This window comes from Macaca thibetana, chromosome 13, assembly GCF_024542745.1.
Source record: "Macaca thibetana thibetana isolate TM-01 chromosome 13, ASM2454274v1, whole genome shotgun sequence".
In the NCBI taxonomy this organism is placed as follows: Eukaryota; Metazoa; Chordata; class Mammalia; order Primates; family Cercopithecidae; genus Macaca; species Macaca thibetana.
In genome coordinates, this window is record NC_065590.1 from 17,755,188 (window position 1) to 17,776,595 (window position 21,408).

The following is a 21,408-nucleotide window of genomic DNA, read 5'->3' on the forward strand; positions in this document are numbered from 1 at the left end:
AGAGGATGTATATTTCTTTCTGGTTTCTAAGCTTGTGCTCCAAATAACATTTCTCATTAGATTTTTTTGTATAAAAAGAATAGATAATCTTACTCATAGTGTCACTTGAGGGCTTGGAAACATTCTCATTGGTCCTGCTTTCCTATCATTTGAGTGGAAACACATGTTAAATTTTAATTACGATTTGAAAAATCCTGAAAGGCTTTAATAAAAAGTAAGAAATTGGCCAGGCATGGTGACTCACACCGGTAATCCCAACATTTTGGGAAGCTGAAGCCGGAGGATCACTTGAGGCCAGGAATTCAAGACCAGCTTGAGCAACATAATGAGACCCTATCCTACAAAAAAATAAGAAAAATTAGCCGGGTGTGGTGGCTTGTGCCTGTAGTCTCAGCTACTCGGGAGGCTGAGGTGGGAGGATCGCATGAGCTTGGGAAGTCAAGGCTATAGTGAGCTGTGATTGTGCCACTGCACTCCAGAGCATGAGTGACAGAGCAAGACCCTGTCTAAAAAAAAAAAAAAAGTAATTAATTAAATTTTTTTAAAGGAAGAAATGATCTATAATTCTGTCATTAAAAAAAAAATTACAGGCCGGGCACAGAGGCTCATGCCTGTAATCCCAGCACTTTGGGAGGCCAAGGCAGGTGGATCACCTGGGGTCAATAGTTCAAGACCAACCTGGTCAACACGGGAAACCTTGCCTCGACTAAAAATACAAAAATTAGCTGGGCGTGGTAGCGCATGCCTGTAGTCCCAGCTCCTGGAGAGGCTGAGGCAGAATTGCTTGAACCTGGGAGACAGAGGTTGCAGTGAGCCGAGAATACGCCACTATACTCCAGCCTGGGCAACAGAGTGAGACTCCATCTCAAAAAAAAAAAAAAAAAAAAAAAATTATATAGCCAAATGAAAATTATCCTCCTCAAACTCATAAGTAGTCACCATTAACAATTTAGTAAGTATCCTTCCTGACCTTTTTCTTTACTTGTTACGTATAAGTACATGCTTGTATGTGTGAGGGTGTGTGTCTATGAGTTGTGTGTTTTGTATATATGAAAAGAATCCATTAATTCTTCAGCGCGTATGATTTGCCAATAGACATTAAGTTACCTGTGAAATGGAAGCGCAGGGTGGAGCAGGACAGGAGCAGGGACGTTTTGATAAGGGTTACTTGAAGCAGCCGCTCCGGAACACAGAGCTCTGCATGCTGGGCACCGTATGGGGCTTAGGTCCTTAGGAGAGGCCAGGGTGCTGTGATGGCATCCTCTCAGGAATTTGGAGCCAAGTTGTATTATTCTTCCACTAAAGTCCGTATGTTTATATTTTTCTTTTTTGGGTTATAGTTACTCTAGTGATAAAGAGAAAGTATTATAGAGATGCGGAAACATGACTGAAAACAAATCCATTTTGATGTTACTATCTTCAGCAGATAAACACTGTTGATGTGTTAACCACGATGGGAGCTATTCCTGCAGGGTTCAGGCCTTCCACACTCTCGCAGCTTCTGGAGGAAGGTAACGCGTGCCTATCAGCCACTGCACTCTTTCAGCAATGCAGTCAAGATCCACGTCTAATTTTTCTATCACAGGCAAAACACATTGTTGAAGAAGATGTTGAGTCTCACATCTCTTTGATGCTCATCTTTTCCTCATCCTTCCCATGACAGTGAGGAAAGATCCCTGATCCTATCAGAGGCCAGCGTGTTTACCAGTGCTCTGGGTTCCAGCCGCTTTCTTTTTTTTAAAAAATGTGACTCCTTTAATTTTCAGTCCTTTCCTTTGTCTTTAGCTGACCCACCTTCCCCTCACTGGTTCATTCCCTTATCTGTGATATCAGCACACCTAATTCCTCCCACCTTTAAGGATCAGCCCCTTGAATCCTATCGAATTCTAGCCAAAACCTCCTTTTCTCTGATCTTCCAAGCAAGACTTTTCCGAAGAATTATCTCCATTTGGAATTTTCATTTTGCTTACTCATTCTTGGCTTTCCCTGTACTTGGCAACTTCTGTCTATAAGCTCATTTTAAAGAGGAATCATGCTGGGGGACAAGGAGTGTCCTGTATACCCTGTGTTGTTGAGCTGTCATGGAAGGGCTGCTTTGAAGTTGCGTCTGCTGGGAAGATTCTTCGCAGCACTCCCTAAATTCCCATCTTCTCATCCTTCAGGTCTCAGGGTAAATTCTGCCTTCCCAGAGAAGCCTTCCTTGAGTAATGTGGGTTTCCCCTACTCCCATTCATGTGAACACCTTTATAGCTCTAAGTCCTCTAATAATTATTTTATTTATTTGCCTGTCTACTTATTTTCTTAAAAAAAAAATGTTCTCCCATTCAACTGTAAACTATGGAGGGCAGGGGACATATCTCTGATTTATCTTTGTATATCTAGAACCTGGTGTAGTATCTGGCAAGAGTAGAAACTCAAAAATTATTTCTTGAATGGATAAATGATGTTATTATAAGTATTATTCATGACTAAAGCATGGAAGAAGAGCATAAAATGCTTTTGTGTTAAGAAGTAAAACTAATGACTATGTATTTTTTCTAAAGTCTCCAAAAAGTGCTTATAGATTTCTGCATTTTACAGAAATATTTGAATAAATCATTGTCATCATGGGGCATATTATTGGCCTAAAAGTCTTTCTTAAAGGTACTTTTAAATGATCTTTTATGTGTTTGTATCTGTAAGTTTCATGCTGTTGTTTTTATGCATAAATCTATATTGGTGCTCCTATTTTGGAAAGCAAGTTCTTAGTAAGCAGCGTGGCATTTTGGAAGTGCCTGTACTCTAGTTCACAGCATAACATTATGGATTTTTGATTTTGAGTTTTTCTTTGTAAGAAAATTAAGAAAAAATGATTTTTTCAGGGAATCAATTTCGAGCAAGTTACTTCCTACAACCAGAGCTCATGCCTTCACAACTGGCCTTCAGAGATCTGATGTGGGATGCTACAGAAGGCACTGTAAGTATAGTTACTATCAGTAAACTGTAACTCTTCCAGATTTTGTCATAGTTGCAAGTAGACAACATGTTAATTGACTAATGCATTATGAAAAACAAAAAAAAACTGATTCTCTATGATAATTTTGAAATAGTGATATTTTTATAACTAAGGCAGAATTTGGACTTGCTACCATGACTTTATCTTGTTTCTCTTCTCCATTGCATTCTTCTCTCATTGTTAGAAAGGAAATAATACTAGGTTTCTATCTTAATCACTCTTTGCCTCAATTTCTTCATCTGTAAAAATGGAGTAATAGTAATGCTTCCAACATAGAGTTATTTTGAAAATTATGTGTGTGAAGGGTTTTGAATAATGCCTGGCATATGAAAAGAACTCAGTAGATGTTAGCCAGTATTATCATTTATAGTAGTAGCAGTAGTAGTAGTATTTTTGAGACCGGTCTCCCTCTGTCACCCAGGCTGGAGTGCAGTGGTGTGATCATGGCTCACTGTAACCTCAAACTCCTGGGCTCAAGTGACCCTCCCACTTCAGCCTCCTGAGTAGCTGGGGCCACCAGCCTACACACCATGCCCAGGTAATTTTTGTATTTTTGGTAAAGATGGGTTTTGCCTCGTTGCCAGGCTGGTCTCAAACTCCTGAGCTCAAGCAATCTGCCCTCTTCTCCCTCCCAAAGTGCTAGGATTACAAGTGTGAGCCACTAGTCCCAATCTAAGTTATGTAAATGAAAAGGCTTATGACTATAAAGCAGAATGTAAAGTTTAATTGAAGCTGTTCTTAAAAAATAAAAAATCAGAATACCAATTTATTTACTCATAATCTGAATTATACCTATGAAGTAGATCTGAATAAATATATCAAATAGTGCATTCTCTCTGTTAAAACACCTATTAAGAAACTAAGGAACAATGTAGATAATTGCTTGGAATAAAAAATAGTGGGATAATCTTAATACCAGGTGGCATTGGTTTTATGCTGTGTTAGCCTTCTGCACTTACCCACATTCTGTGGGAGTGAACCTGGGGACTGGAATACAGTGATTCTATAGTCAGATCATATACATTTTACCTGCTAATATTTATTGTTCCTTTCATCACAGTTTTTAAGTATTTAAGAAAAATGCAAATATTTCAAATGTAACTCTATGAAAAATTTACCTAAAATGACTGATTTTAGTTTTCAATGAACTTTTATTTAATTTTATTGAAACTTTTATTGTATATGTGTAAATTTTTTTCTTTTTTAAAAATTCTGTATACATTTTCGTAAGCTGAATTTACAAAAGACAGATTTGTGTTAGAAATCATAAAAATAAACTCTTTTATAACTAATTTTTCTTTTAGATTAGGTCAAGACCAAGTCGTATTTCATTGATTCTGACATTATGGAGCTGTAAAATGATTCCTCTTCCAGGAATGAGCATACAGGTTCTCAGCAGACATGTACGCCTCTGTCTATTTGATGGTAATAAGGTAAGCTTACTGAGAAGTAAATCAATTCATACTAGGATTATGGAGAAACATTTCCTTAGATTCTTTTCCATTCAACTCCTCCCCAATTCCTAAGAGAGTATTTTTTACCTAGTACCAAAGAAAAGTTTGAATGACTCTTTAAAAAATTCATTTTTTAAATGAGATACAGGTTAAACAGTACTTAGATGGAAATTTATAGTTTTAATTGCATATATTAGAAAAAAAGATAAAAGATTTAAAGTCAGTGATCTAAACTAGCAAATCAAGAGGCTAGAAAAAGAAGAGTGAGTTAAACCTGAAGAAAGTAGAAAGTAGGAAGTAATACAGATGAGAGTAGAAATTAATGAAATAGAAAACAGATGAACCAAAGAGAAAATTTAAAAAAAGACAAAAGTTGATTCTTTGAAAACATTAATAAAACTGAAAGATGCATAGTGAGACTATCAAGACATTTTTTAAAAAGTAAAAGAAAACAAACTATTAACATCTGATACGGAAATAGAGACATTATCACAGATCCTTCAGACATTAAGAGGCCAGTAAGGAGATACTATAAACAGCTTTATACCAGTAAATTTGATAACATTGATGAAATAAATAAATTCCTGGAGAACCATAATTTACTGAAACTGGCATAAGAAGAAATAGAAAATGTGAATAACCTCAGTTAAAGAAATTAAACCTATAATTTAAAAAAAATCTTCCCACAAAGAAAACTTCAGGCCTAGGTGGCTTCACTTGTGAATCTCTTCAAACATTTAAAGGAGAAATAATACCAATCTGATACAAATTCTTCCAAGGAACAGATTAAGGAGAAATGCTTCCCAACTTATTTCATAAGGCCAGAAAAAACATGACCCCAAAATATGACAAGACATTACAAGAAAGGAAAATTACCAGATAGTATCCTTCATAAATATAGAAAGTAAAATTCTAAACAAAATATTATTAAATTGAATCTAGCAATATATAAAAAGAACATTATATCATGACCAATTGGAGTTTATTTCAGAAATTCAAATGTACTTGCCTGAGTAGTCACATTTAACATTTGAAAATCAATCATTATAATTTGCCATAAGAAAAATCATATGATCATCTTAAGAGATAAGGAAAAAGCATTTGACACATTTCAACACCCATTTATGATTTTTGAAAAATTTTCTACAAACTAGGAATAGAAGGGAGATTTCTCAAATTGATAAAATGCAACAAGAAAAAACCTAAAACTAGCATTATCATACTTAACAGTGAAATACTGAACACTTGTTTCCTAAGACCAGAAACAAGTCAAAGATATCCAAAAAATAAAAAGATAACTCAGTTTTCTAAAGGGACAAAAGACTTGAATAGCCTCTTCAAAAAAGAAGTCTCAAAAACCACTAGAAGTAAAAAAAGATACTCAACATGTAAGAAGCCATCAGGGCAATGCAAATGAAAACCACAGTGAGAGAGACTGACCTATATGTTACATATAAGAAGCCCACCTTAAATATTATGCTATAGGTGGCTTAAAAGAAAAGGATGGGAAAAGATATACCATTCAAAAGATATTAATATCAGACAAAGTAGACTCCAGGCACTACATGGCGATAAAAGAGATGGTTCACCAAGAAGACATAGTAATCCTAAGTTGGTACATACCTAACATCCGACATTTAACGTACATGAAATAAAAATGGTTAGAACTGAAAAGAGAAATCGGCAAAGTCACAATTATAGTTGGGGCCTCCATTATAGTTGGAGAATTTAACACTTCTCTCTCGGTAATATAGGACAAGCAGACAGAAAATTAGTAAGGATATAAGAGAACTGTATAACATATCAACAAACTGGATTAGATTGATATTCACATGACACTTTACCTCAAAATAGTAAAATACACATTATCTTAAGTACATATGGAATAATCACCAAGATAGACAGTCCTGGGTCAGAAAACAAACCTAGACAAATTTAAAATAATTGGAATCATATAATATACGGTCCTTGATCACATGGAATTAAATTTGAAATCAGTAACAGAAAAATAAATGGAAAAATACTTAAATACTTGGAAATTTAAATTCTTCTAAATAATCAAAGGGTTAAAAGCAAATTTCATGGGAAATTAGAAAATATTTTGAAATGAACAAAAAATGAAGATGCAACATATCATAATTTGTGGGATGTTAGCTAAAGCATTGCTTGGAGGGACATTTATAGCACTAGATGCTTACATTAGAAAAGAATTCTCAAATCTACAGTCAAAGCGCCTTCCTGAGAAGACAGTGCTGCTTGAGCTGATAACGGTCAATGTGAGATTGAATGAGTTAATGTAAGGGAAGTTATCAGAATGATGTAATACATAGAAAGAACATAGTAGGTGCTTTCAAAGAGTGTCTGGATAAGAGGTGGTGATGTTAACTTAGAGAGGTAGAGGTGGAGATGAGAGATGTGGATAAAGATATTTGGGTGTAAAAATCAACAAAACTTGGTGATGGATTGGATATGCAGGAAAGAGGGGGAATGAGATACAGGCATGATACCTAGTCTCTGACTTCCACATCTGGATGGGTGGTGGCAACATTCAATGAGATGGGGAACACTGGAAGAGGACCAGGTTTGGAGGAGTTGACATGAGCTTGGTTTTGCTCAGGCTGAGTATACTGCAAACCCCCAGCATGAAGAAAGTGCCTTTATTTCATCTGAACTTGGGGTAAATAAATGAACTTCTGTTATGATGGTGATCTTCCCTCACTTCTATAATACTTTCTGCACAAAATCACTGCACAAAGGAGCCAGTAGGTGTCCTCAGTGACCAAGAGCTGAAATGCTTTCTGTTTCATACATCTGGTTTGATACTTTTTCCTGTACCTCTCCATGTTCTCTTATATAAGAACATAAAAAGGAATGGAATTTTATTTTGAATAATATATCAAAATAATGAAATTTACTTCATGAAAGAAATTTATGTGAGATTTCCAAATTGAGAGTTATGGAACATATTTAATAGCTGCACAGATACTCGTGCTGCTTATGTAGGAGTGCTTCTAAATCTAAACCTAGTTATAAATGAAAAGCATTGGGCTGGGCGCGGTGGCTCACGCCTATAATCCCAGCACTTTGGGAGGCTGAGGCGGGTGGAGCACAAGGTCAAGAGATTGAGACCATCCTGGCCAACATTATGGAACCCCGTTGCTACTGAAAATACAAAAATTAGCTGGACGTGGTGGTGTGTACCTGTAGTCCCGGCTACTTGGGAGGCTGAGGCAGGAGAATCACTTGCACCCAGGAGGCAGAGGTTACAGTGAGCCAAGATTGCACCACTGCACTCCAGCCTGGCGACAGTGAGACTCTGTGTCAAAAAAAAAAAAACCCAAAAACCAAAACATGCACACACACACACACACACGCACACAACCAAAGGCATTATTGCTAAAACTAACTAATGAGACACAACTTCCAGTAATGTTTGAGTCAGCTCCTCTTGGACCACCCCACCCAGAGATAGCAACTGTAAACTCTGGGCAAAATAAAAAGCAACTACCTGAAGGCACTGCAGAGCATTCAGAAGCAGGCAGACACTGGAGAGGAGCCTCAAGCCTTTAGTCTACTGATTTATTTTTTTCTCTTTGTTTTCTGTCTTTTTTGTTTGTCTCTTTTCTTTTTCCTATCTTTCTGTATTAGTTTGTTCTCACACTGCTGATAAAGACGTACCCAAGACAGGGCAATTTACAAAAGAAAGGTTTATTGGACTTACAGTTCCACATGGCTGAGGAGGTCTCACAATCATGGCAGAAGGTGAAAGGCACATCTCACATGGCGGCAGACAAGAGAAGAGAGCTTGTGCAGGGAAAGCTCCCATTTTTAAAACCATCAGATCTCATGAGAGTCATTCATCATCATGAGAACAGTGCAAGAAAGACCTGCCCCCATGGTGGCATGTGCCTATAATCCCAGCTACTCAGGAGGCTGAGGCAGGAGAATTGCTTGAACTGGGACCCAGGAGGTGGAGGTTGCAGTGAGCCAAGATCACGTCACTACACTCCAGCCTGGGCTACAGGGCTACAGACCAAGACTCTGTCTCAAAAAAAAAAAAAAAAAAAGAAAAGAAAGAAAGACCTGCCCCCATAATTCAGTCACCTCCTACTGATTTCCTCCCATGACATGTGAGAATTGAGGGAGTTACAAGTCAAGATGAGATTTGAGTGGGGACACAGCCAAAGCATATCATTGCTCCCCTGGTCCCTCCCAAATCTCATGTCCTCACATTTCAAAACCTATCATGCCTTCTCAACAGTCCCCCAAAGTCTTAACTCATTTCAGTATTAACTCAAAGTTCACAGTCCCAACATCTCATCCAAGACAAGGCAAGTCCGTTCTGCTTATGAGCCTGTAAAATCAAAAGCAAGCTAGTTACTTCCCAGATACAATGGAGGTACAGGCATTGGGTAAATGCAGCCATTCCAAATGGGATAAACTGGCCAAAACAAAGGGGCAGCAGGCCCCATGCAAGTCCGAAATCCAGCCAGTCAAATCTTAAAGCTCCAAAATGATCTCCTTTGACTCTATGTCTCACATCCAGGTCACACTCATGTAAGAGGTGGGTTCACATGGTCTTAGGCAGCTCAGCCCCTGTTGTTTTGCAGGGTATAGCCCCACTCCTGGCTGCTTTCATGGACTGGCGCTGAGTGTCTATGGCTTTTGTAGCAGCACGGTGCAAGCTGTCAGTGGCGCTACTGTTCTGGGGTCTGGAGGACAGTGGCCCTCTTCTCACAGCTCCACTAGGTGGTGCCCCAGTAGGGACTCTGTGTGAGGGGGCTCCAACACTACCTTTTCCTTTTTCACTGCCCTAGCAGAGGTTCTCCATGAGAGCCCCACCCCTGAAGCAAACTTATGCCTTGACATTCAGACATATCATATATCCTCTTGAAATCAAGGCAGAGGTTCCCAAACCTCAATTCTTAACTTCTGGGCACCTGAAGGCTCAACACCATGTGGAAGCTGCCAAGGGTTGGGGCTTGCACCCTCTGAAGCCACAGCCTGAGCTGTATCTTGGCTGCTTTTAGTCACAGCTGGAGTGGCTGGGACATAGGGCACCAAGTCCCTAGACTACACACAGCATGGGGACTCTGGGCCTGGCCCATGAAACCCTTTTTGCCTCCTAGGCCTCCTGACCTGTGATGGGAGGGGCTGCCGTGAAGACCTCTGACATCCTCTGGAGACATTATTCACATTGTGTTGGGGAGTAACATTTGGCTCCTCATTACCTATGCAAATTTCTGCCAGCCGGCTTGAATTTCTCCTCAGAAAATGTGATTTTCTTTTCTATCGCATTGTCAGGCTGCAAACTTTCCAAACCTTTGTACGCTCCACCTGCCTGGTGAAACTGAATGCCTTTAACAGCACCCAAGTCATCTCTTGAGTGCTTTGCTGCTTAGAAATTTCTTCCAACAGATACCCTAAATCATCTCTCTCAAGTTCAAAGTTCTACAGATCTCTAGGGCAGGGGCAAAATGCCACCGGTCTCTTCACTAAAACATAACAAGAGTCACCTTTTCTCCAGTGCCCAACAAGTTCCTCATCTCCGTTGGAGACTACCTCAGCCTGGACCTTATTGTTCATATCACTATTAGCATTTTTGTCAAAAAGCCATTCAACAAGTCTCTAGGAGATTCCAAACTTTCCCACATTTTCCTGTCTTCTTCTGAGCCCTCCAAACTGTTCCAGCCTCTGCCTGTTACCCAGTTCCAAAGTTGCTTCCACATTTTTGAATATCTTTTCATCAACACCCTACTCCTGGTACCAATTTACTGTATTAGTTCATTCTCATACTGCTGATAAAGACATACCTGAGACTGGGCAATTTACAAAAGAAAGAGGTTTATTGGACTTACAGTTCCACGTGTCTGAGGAGGCCTCACAATCATGGTGGAAGGTGAATGGCACATCTCATATGGTGGCAGACAAGAGAAGAGAGCTTGTGCAGGGAAAACTCCCAGTTTTAAAATCATCAGATCTCGTGAGAGTCATTCACTATCACAAGAACAGTGCAGGAAAGACCCATCCCCATAATTCAGTCACCCCCCACTGAGTTCTCCCATGACATGTGAGAATTGTGGGAGTTACAATTCAAGATGAGATTTGGGTGGGGATACAGCCAAACCTATCACTTGCTGAGTGTTACTTGAGCATTTTTTTTTTTTTTTTGAGACGGAGTTTTGCTTTTGTCACCCAGGCTGGAGTGCAATGGCGCAATCTCAGTTCACAGCAACCTCTGCCTCCTGGGTTTAAGCACTTCTCCTGCCTCACCCTCTCTAGTCACTGAGATTACAGGCACTTGCTACCATACGCAGCTAATTTTTTGTATTGTTAGTAGAGATGGGGTTTCACCGTGTTGGCCAGGCTAGTCTTGAACTACTGACGTAAGGTAATCCACCTGCCTCGGCCTCCCAAAGTGCTGAGATTACAATTGTGAGCCACCACACCTGCCCGACTTGAACATTTTTTCGAACTCCATTCTGAATTATCTGTAGTGTTGATGAGTGTATCTTTTTGGCTAGATTCCTTAGTGGTTGCTCTAGGTATTAATTTTATACATGCGTAACTTACTGCAGTCTACTAGTGTTAACATTCCAGTTGGAGTGATGTATAAACCTTACCTTCCTTTAGTTCTTTATCTTCCCTAGCTTGTAATATAGTTGTCTTAAATATTTCCTCTACATACATTGAGAATCTTATCACATAACACCAAACATAATTTGGAAAACCTGAAAGAAGATCCATAATATTTACCTATATTTTTACCATTTCCATTGTTTATTCTTTCTTCCTGATGTTCTAAGAGTCTTCTTTTTATCATGTCCTATTTAGAGAATCTCTTTTAACCATTCTTTTAGGGTAGGTCTGCTGGTGACAGATTTATAGACTTTATCTGAGGTTGTCCCTGTTTCCTCTTCATTCCAAAAGGATATTTTAATTAGATAGAGAATTCAGAGTTGACAGTTATTTTTGTTTGACACTTGAAAACTATTGTGTCATTTCTTTCTGTTCTCCATGGCTTCTAATGAGAAATTCATTATCATTCAAATTGTTTTTTTCCTGTTGGCTAACCTAAATGTTGTTTCTTACTGTTTTCAAGGTATTTTCATTATGTTCAGTTTTCAGAAGTTTATGGTGTATCTGGCGTGAATTTCTTTGGTTTACCCTGCTTGGGGTTTGCTCAGCTTCTTCATTCTATAGGTTTATGTCTTTTAACACATTTGGGGATTTTTTTTCAGCCATTATTTTCTCAAATACCTTTGCAACTCCAATTATTTCTTCCAGTACCTTTTCCCTCTATCTAGTAGTGTTGTGGTTTTTATTAACAGTACCTCACTCTCCTCTCCCAACCCCAGTTCAGAACCAGATCTTGAAGTAGAGTTTAGAGTTCTTAATCTAAGATGATGTCAGATATGTCACTGATCCATTAAAAGGCCCACTTGTTGACATGGTTCTGATCCTGGTGTCATGGCTATGTCTTTGTCCTCCTGCTTGCTTAGGCTCACTACTTTTTATGAGAAGGAGGGGCAACTTTTTTTTTTTTTTAAAACCCTACTGGCTTCCAGCAGCAGTAAAGCAGTATCTATTTCTCTATTATGGAGTGAGTACCTTCAGCCTATGTAACATACAAATCCAGCCCCTTGCTACCACCTGCTTCTTCTGGACTCAGAGCCCAGGAAACCTCTGGTTTTAGTCTCACCTTACTCTTCTATCTTCTATTTGTGGTCCATTGACATATTCATCTTACTTTTGAGTATTACTCTGTCTTTTTAACTATCACTGCTTCATTGCTTCATATATGGAGCAGAATGGCTATGTTGAAGCATAAACTGGTTGAAAAATTCTTGTACATTCTTTAAAAAAAAAATAGAGACAAGATTTCACTATGCTGCCCAAGCTGGTCCCAAACTCCTGAGCTCAAGCAATCTCCCTCCCGTAGCCTCCCAAGTAGTTAGACTACAGGCACGAGCCACTGCACCTAGCCCCTCTTGTGTTTTTAATGCAGTTTCCTGAACAAAATATCTCTAAATTATTTTGACTCTTCGTTTCTTCATTATTTGGGTCTGGTTTTGTACAGAAAGCAGTGTGATTCTAAGCCAGTCATTCACCCTCTGTGGCTGCAGTTTTCTGAAATGCATAATGAGATGGTTGGACTAAGTCCTTTTTAGTTCTTAGAGTCAATATGTCAAGAAAGATATAAAATTATCAAACAGAAGAAGTTACTTTTGATTCTGAACTTCAAAATTAGGATTCTCCCAACTGAAAAGATAAAAGCAGAGATAGTATAGGATTTCAATTTTGATTATAGCAAAGGACTTCTTGGCCATTAGAAGTAGAAAACATTTCTTGAAAAACAAAGAAGAACCTTAGAATAAATAATATTCTGTCTTACAGTAATCACAAGGTAGTAATTACAAGGAGTTTGTATTCCAAGAGTCTGGGTGGTAAATATACATAATTTCAGGAAAAGTTTAAACAAATATATATTAGTAATTGAAGGAAGTGGGATTTTATTAATGTGGAAGACAATCCAGCTGCCCATAAAATACTCCTATATTCCTACTACTGGGGATGTGGAATACAGTGAGTTGAATTTGACCTAATTTAACACATTTGGGATTATTTTAAATTATTATTTTAAAGCTTTGTTTTGGAAGTGTTATACTAGAATATTTTCATCTAAAATAAAAATTATCTATTATCCATTCCTTTGGAAGATGTCAATTTTGGCCATAGCATTTTAGCATTTGAATTCTCCATTCCATAAAGTTTTTGCTCCCATTGTGTTTCATTGTTTTATGTAAATTTTATGGTGAACTTCTTGCATAGAGCATTTTATAAGAGATTGAATTTCAAGAAAAATATAATTTATGGGCCTAGAGATCTTGAGGAAAAAAATATAACTGTATCTGAACTCTTAGGATTGTCTGTCTTAGTGACAGAGTAAATGAACCGCCTATGAAATGCTTGTATGGGTCACATCTTTCTTTTTTTTCTTGAGACTGAATCTCGCTCTGTTGCCCAGGTGGAGTGCAGTGGTGTGGTACCAGCTCACTGCAACTTCTGTCTCCCAGGTTCCAGTGATTCTCATGCCTCAGCCTCCTGAGTAGCTGGAATTACAGGCGCACACCACCACACCCAGCTGATTTTTGTATTTTTAGTAGAGACAGGGTTTCATCATGTTGGCCAAGCTGGTCTCAAACTCCCAAATTCATGTAATCCACCTGCCTCAACCTCCCAAAGTGCTGGGATTACAGTCGTGAGCTACTGTGCTCAACCAGGTCACATCTTTTCTTTTAAAAGACCATTTTTTTTTGCTGGGTGCGATGGCTAATGCCTATAATCCCAGCACTTTGGGAGGCCGAGGCAGGCAAATCACCGCAGGTCAGGAGTTCGAGACCATCCTGGCCAACATGGTGAAACCCCGTCTCTACTAAAGCTACAAAAATTAGCCAGGCGTGGTGGCAGGGACCTGTAGTCTCAGCTACTTGGGAGGCTGAGGCAGGAGAATGGCTTGTACCTGGGAGGCGGAGGTTGCAGTGAGCCAAGATCATGCCACTGCATTCTAGCCTGGGTGACAGAGCGAGACTCCCTCTCTAAACAAGTAAATAAATAAGATAAAGAAAAGGCCATTTTTACCTAAAATTTCAATTACTTTTCTGGTAAACCTATCTTAGATATTAAGGAATTCACTTAATATAATTTATTACTAGCATAGGAGTCCAACTCTGAATTCATTTGTCATACTTGATATAAAAAGAAAAACATTACAGAATTGCATGAAGTAAAAAGTGAAAGTTCTCCCCTCGCCATCTTCCTCACTCAGTGTAGCCACTGTTAACTCTTTGGGACATGGAAGTGGTGATGTTTCAAAGAGCTTTTTGCATGATTTCAAATGGGAAAATCTCATTTCAGGTTCTGAGCAACATTCATACAGTCAGAGCCACATGGCAATCTAAAAAGCCCAAAACATGGACCTTTTCTCCCCAGGTAAGTAATCTGCTGAATGAGTGGAGTGAGTGCATTTCAAAGTAGAACATATTCATATTTCTATAAATAGCACAGAATATGTGGGGACAGATAAAAATCTTTATATTCTTTGGTGTTCTTTGAGGACATTGATAAAAATTACTCATGTTTCTGACTCACCGATGTTATAATTCCTATGAATCATCCCATTCAATCAGTTTCAGGGTTCATTTTTAGAAAATTCTCATTTGATGAAAAATGAAAACATAAAGATAACATTTAGGAAGTGGGGTGTTTTTCAAAGATGAAATCTTCCAACTGTGCTAATAAAAGCTGTGCTTTCTTCAGATAAAGTCAGGGATGACGCCTAAGGGACTGCTACATTACACCCACATACTGTCAAGACTGGAATGGCGTTAGGTGGGTTTAAACCACTAAGTCAGCATTGCATAGATGTAGGGAGGACAAGGATGTCTTCATGTTGTTTTTATAATATCAATTGTCTATATTTTATTTTACATACTTTCATCTACCTCCAAGGTCTCATTAATTCAGTATTTACTTCCTTCCCACAGCTAACTCCCTTGTATAACTGCATCCTAAAAACCCTTAGTTACCTTTCCTCTTATTGCATCAAAAGATCTTAAGGCAAGATGGAGGTCCAGTGAGAGGACTCAGGGTGTGGATGAGGCCAGCCACCTCAGTTGTGTGCTGTGCCTGTCTACACTTGTTGAGAGCACACCTCCTAAAATTCCATCTTGATCTTCTTAGCACCCTTCCTCCGGTGAGAAGCACAGCTTCTCTTTTGGCACAGTACTTCACAATTCTGTTATTGCATCTCTGTATATGTGAAGTATTTAGGGTAGAATTTTAAAATATTTTTCCTGGGGTAGAAAGAAGAACTGTTGGGAGTATGTGTTATTGTGTTGAATGAAATTAAATATCTATTATGTGCAAGCATTTTTTCCTAGGCATGTGGAAACGTTTTCATGCCAGTGGAGTTCTTATTCCAGCAAAATTAGTAGGGGAAAATACATACATGAAGAAAAACAATACCGTCTATTTTTGGAACCCTAACTGTGTGCTAGGCCCTGTGCCAGGCTCTTATATACTTACCTTATTTAATCAGAGTAGCCGTGTGGGGTGAGTACTGTTGGTAACTACCACTCAGGCAGATTGTAATGGTTTTGGAGCTCCAGGTGCTTTGGAAGCACACAGGAGGGTAAAGTTAATTCTAGTCCTTTGGCTCAGGGAAAGTTTTCTAGAAGAGAAACTAGATCTTGAAGGATGGATAGATTTTACAGCAAAGAAGGGAGGGATACGATTGTCTGGGGAAAGGGAATTGAATGAGCAAAAGAGAAGAGAAATGAAAATTCAGAAGGCACACATCAGGAAAGTTGAGCAAATATGTGTATTAAGTCTTGAATTTTTGTTCTGTTTACAAAGAACAGTGGTTGATATAAATATCTTATAATGTCTATAAACTATTATTTGTAACACCTCTGGAGACCTAGGCACAGTACTATTAGCCTCTACTCTAAGCAAAGGATAAGTGAAGGTAAAGGTATTTTCCCTTTAAAAGAGAAGTTAAATTTTTAAAATTTATAATAATTGGTGCAGATGAATTCAGTCCATCTGCTTTTTGTTTTCTTAAAAGACTTTTATTATAATGCAAAGGCATAAATTATTTACTAACAAATAGGGCTGAAACCCTGTGTTAAGCCGTTCTTGCATTGCTATAAAGAAATGCCTCAGGCTGGTTAATTTACAAAGAAAAGAGGTTTAATTGGCTCATGGTTCTGCAGACTGTACAGGAAGCATGGCACAGGCATCTGCTCAGCTTCTAGGGAGGCCTCAGGAAGCTTCCAATCATGGCAGAAGGTGAAGGGGGAGCAGGCATCTCGCATGACAGTGCAGGAGCAAGAAGGAGGAAGGAGGTGCCACACACTTAAAAAAAACTGATCTCCTGAGAACAAACTCACTATGGTGAGGACAGTACCAGACCATGAGGGATCTGCCCCCGTGACCCAAACACCTCCCACCAGACCTCACCTTCAACATTATGATTACAATTCAACATGAAATTTGGTGGGGACATTTATTCAAACTATGTCAAACCCCCTTCCTCCCATTTTTTATTTTTAATCAATAACTGTAATTTCTTTATCATTTCAGGTTAGTCGCATCTTGCCATGTTTGCTTGATGGTGATTGCTTTATCAGGTCCAATTCTGCATCTCCAGATGTTGGAATATTATTTGAACTTGGAATTTCTTATATTCGCAATGTATGTCTGTTGAAAGATAAGGCTTTCTAATGTATCAGTTAAAAGGGAAGGTTAAAAAATGTGCCTATTAAAAAAAAAAAAGTGCCTATTGACAAGGAAATCCTTGGGGTCTTTATGTGTAATAGAATTTTAATCCCTTGAGGAATGAGAATGCTAGTGATTCTAATTTTATGTGTGCTGATTTGTTTTCATAGCATTTAAAATAAAAGAGTATTTATTCACATTTATAGCTTGAGTGAACTCCAGTGCTTTTAAAGAATAAAAATTCGAAAAGGATGGGACTTTGCAGAAAGTGATAAAAGATGCTCACTGGCATCCCAGCCCCATGGTTCACCTCTGTCCTCCAGGAGCAGAGTATACTTAGCCTTGTAACTAAGGTTTCTAATTAAGGGACTTGGCAGAGTAGTGACTTTTATAAAGCGAACACCAGGAATTTGGGTTAACTTATGTCATATAAACTACTGAACCAGTGGGTGCAGCTCTGTGCTAGCAATGAAATGTTTCCACATACTAATAATAGCTTGATAGGTATAGTATAGGTACTTGACCTCATGGTAACCCAGAGAGCATTATAGAGATGTTACATTAATGGTATTACACTGTCCATTCATTTGTTTAAGGCAAATTCATCCATATGTATTGTGGAGGGGGTAGGCCTGGGGAAAGGAGCAGGCCCCCCAGAGGAAGCCTTGGGGGCCTCTAGCAACTGACGGTGGGGGTAAAATTCCAAGCAGAAAAGCCCTTGAATGATTAATATCTGCATTCTGTCAGTGAAACAAAGGTTCATAATCCCATGTAGTACTGATGTGATTTGAGATCACTCCACAAAATGCTTATATCAGTCAAGAGACAGTGGCAACAGTTGCCACATCATTGGTTTAAGGGATTTTCGCGAGCAATTTTGACAAAATATGATTGTCACTTGATATACTGCCTTTAATATCTGACCCGCAGGCAAAATGGGACTCTACTATGTTTCATTTTGTTTTCTTGTGAAGAACTTTTTAGTTCTAAAGGTGAATACTTATTTTGTTCCTTTAAAAGGACTTGGTATGTGCTTATAAATTTGATGGGTTCAGACCTTAAATTTCATATACTTGTCTTATTTTCTAGTCAACTGGAGAAAGAGGAGAGTTAAGTTGTGGCTGGGTGTTTCTTAAACTTTTTGATGCCAGTGGAGTTCCTATTCCAGCAAAGTAAGTTGGCTATATATTCCTAACGAATGAATACTTCTGTAACAATTCACTTTTTAGACTCTAGATGCCTCAGGTTTGTTCTGTGAGCATGCCAATAACTTTTGGGGAGAGGGCCTTTAATGTTGACTTGAGTGTTGTTTAGGTGGTGTATGGAAACAGCACACACAGTCTCATCCTAAGGAAGAGGAAATGACTCCTAGAGAAGAAGTATTTTAAAAGATGGTTGCACTAGCTGTCTGCTGAGAATATTCTTTCAGTAATTTCCTATGGTATTAACACATTTCACCATGCCGAAAACAGAGCCTAGTTGTCTTCAAAAAGTGGGGAAGTTAAGTCCAGAGTCCAGAGGTCCTCTGTGAGTCTCCACCCTTCCTCTGTAGGTGGGACATTGAAATCATAGTGGCAACCACGGTAAATGATTTAAACTTTAACATCAAAAGGCAGACTGGAAGCAAATACTGCAATGTGTACAGAAGAGTTAGAAGACCATTATCCCTAATATAAAAGGAACTCTCAAAAATGAATGAGAAAAAGATAATCCATATTTTAAAATGGAGGAAAAGAAAGATCTAAATCTAGGATATAAACAAGAAATTCAAGAAGGGACACAAATGGGCAGGCAGTAGGATGGTGATTAAGATCCCAAATTTGGATTATAAAATTTTGGGCTCCAGTCCCAGCTCTACCCGTGTAACTGTAGGTGGATTTCTTAACATTTCCAAGTCTGAATTTCACCCATCTTTAATCTGGAAGACTGTAATAATTCCTACTCCAAAGGCTTGTTGTGAGGATTAATTTAGATAATGCACCTTATGTGGCCTCCTTGCCATTGGGCAGAGGTAGTAGTCTTGACTCTACAAGTCCTTTGACATCATCCTGGAGGGTGCATTACCCGGGGTGCCAGGTTTCTTGTGATTGTTATTTGCTTTTTTGTTTTTGTCTTTTAATATGCTCAGGGTTTTTAGTTGTGCTTAGTGGAAGAAATAAGGAATTGTATATCTATTCCATCTTTCTGAAAGTGAAGTCACAGCTATTTTTTTAAATGAGGTAGAGCTCTGTGTATTAATATAGACACATTTTCAGTGTATCAGTATATGGAAAAAGTTGCAGAATATTTTGAATACTGCGACTCCACTTTTGGTCATTAAAAACTATTTGTGGGCCAGGTGAGGTGACTCACAATGATTACAGTCTCAGCACTTTGGGAGGCCTTGGCGGGAGGATCACCTGAGCCTAGGAGTTAGAGACCAGCCTGGGCAACATGGTGAGACCCTGTCTCTACAAAAATAAAAAAATTAGCCAAGCATGGTGGCACACGCCTGTAATCCCAGCTACTCAGGAGGCTGAGCTGGGAGGATTACTTGAGTCGAAGAGGTCGAGACTGCAGTGAGCAGTTTTCATGCCACTGCGCTCTAGCCTGGGTGACAGAGCGAGATTCTGCCTCAAAAAAAGCAAAAACAAAACAAAGCAAAACTGTTCCCAGAATTTACTTCTGAGGAGCAGAATTGAGAAGGTGGTGCAGTACAATTAAAGGGCTCTTTTACCTTCTTCTTTCTACACTTAGTATGTGACTTCAAAAGAAAAGCATGTAGTATGTTAGTTTTGAAGCATGTGTTAGTTTTGAAGTTCACCGTGTTTATACATTTGTTTGCATTTTCATAGAAAAAGATAGGGCAGGAGATTAACCAAACTAGAGAAGAAGGCATGGGGCGGGATTTTTTCACTTTTTACTTATCATTCCTCTGCCATTCAAACTTTTTATAACAATCTACATATTACTTTTATATTTTAAAAATAATATAAGTTCATAATGGCCTCATTTCAAATAATGATTCAACACATTTGAAAAATACATTAAAAAACAATCACTTGTCATTAACATAAGTCATTAAGGTCTGAACACTTTAATGACTTGAATTAATTTTTCTCATTTTCAAGGAAAAATGTATTTTCTACAGTGCATAGTTAGGAAAGATAATTTTCTGCGCTTATAATTAGGAAGAAAGACTGTTTATTAGCCCAGATAGTACCTCATGGAGGGATCAACAATTATTCTTTTCATTTACCAGTGAGGCATAAATGAAATGTCTGTGAGTATATTAGTGCTAAAAAATGTTTAACTACTGACTCCAGTGTTTTCTAAATGTCCACAGCTTCTATCTGTCATTGTATGTTATTCTTTTATAGAACTTATGAGCTTTTCTTGAATGGTGGTACTCCTTATGAAAAAGGTGTTGACGTGGACCCTTCAGTATCCAGAAGAGGTATGGCTCTCATGTGTTGTCTTCCTTTCCTTAAAGATTGAACGAATAGAAGCATCCAAGAGGTAGCTACATTCTAATAAGCATAGCAGTTTTTACTTGGATTCACTCTTTTAAAAATATGTCATTTCATAGAAAAATTTTAATCATTTTTAAGTACTTATTGTCTTGGTAACACATATGAGACTCTAAGAAATCATGAAGAATGAAATCATGAAGAATGAGAATTAGTACATTAGTTCCTTTTCACTGACCACTGAACTGATACTTGTGACTAATACAGAGACTGCCTGTTGCTAGGTCAAAGGATGCAGACATTTGAAACACTAATATACATGCCAAATTGCCCTCTAGAAATATTGAGCATCTTTTACTATGTTCATTAACCAGGCATTGTGCTAGATAATGGGAGAATGAAGAGCAAGACTGATATGGTCATTGCCTCATGGGGCTCAGAGCCTGGCAGATTTGGAATTCCATTTCCACTCCTCAGCCACCCCTCTACTTGTTTGGTGATTCAGGACACGCCACCTCCGCTGCCCCCACAATGCTATTCCTGCCTTCTTGGAATAGAAAGGAGTTTGGGGTCTGGGATGCAGTTGGTTCTACCTGGAGTCAGATATGCTGTTTTCCTTTGTAATCTGGCAGCAGTAATGCTGTAACTCATCTGATTTAGCAAACAATCCTGTGCCCTTAGGGAGGTCTCTCAGCTCATTTAGGGTATATGGGTGACTCTTGCCTTTCATTCAATTCAGCACTACTGGATGGTATATTTTCATGAAATACTTGTTTTATTATACTCACTGTCTCAAGTACTTAAAGTTTCATGAGTTATTTTTGATTTTTCTTAAAAGCACATGGCAGTGTTTTCTACCAGATGATGGCAATGAGAAGGCAGCCTCAACTTCTAGTGAAACTGAGATCCTTGAACAGAAGATCGAGAAATGTACTAAGGTTAGTACCTGCTTTTACCTGTGCAGTGAATTTGGGATCATTCAGCACTTGGAGACCATCTCTGCTTTTGGCTTCTCCTCCTATTTAGCCGTCTATTGTTATAATAGTTTTGTCCTCTTCAATTCTCCAAAGGTCAGAAGGGAAATGGGTTACAAAGCTGAAATTAGCTTACTCTTCTATTTACTAGTTAGCTCTTCTAACCAAATCTGTCATTTCAGCTCACTAGTAAATAGAAGACTTGACTAAATGGGGCTTACCAATGCATGATTCTACCCTCAGGGAACTTTTTT

General features: G+C 38.5%; 1 protein-coding gene across 3 annotated transcripts in view; it reads left to right on the plus strand.

The window, feature by feature from the left end:
- NPHP1 (nephrocystin 1) overlaps positions 1-21,408 on the plus strand; it is a 364,586-nt gene that overhangs the window by 327,282 nt on the left and 15,896 nt on the right. For 2 of the 3 annotated variants that reach the window (XM_050753025.1, XM_050753027.1), the window contains 8 exons: positions 1,424-1,511; positions 2,862-2,956; positions 4,300-4,428; positions 14,368-14,442; positions 16,597-16,707; positions 17,821-17,903; positions 20,091-20,167; positions 21,019-21,118. In XM_050753025.1, the coding sequence (XP_050608982.1) occupies positions 1,424-1,511; positions 2,862-2,956; positions 4,300-4,428; positions 14,368-14,442; positions 16,597-16,707; positions 17,821-17,903; positions 20,091-20,167; positions 21,019-21,118 (758 nt within the window). The remainder of the gene's footprint in view (positions 1-1,423; positions 1,512-2,861; positions 2,957-4,299; positions 4,429-14,367; positions 14,443-16,596; positions 16,708-17,820; positions 17,904-20,090; positions 20,168-21,018; positions 21,119-21,408) is intronic. The other variant, XM_050753026.1, reaches the window with a different exon arrangement.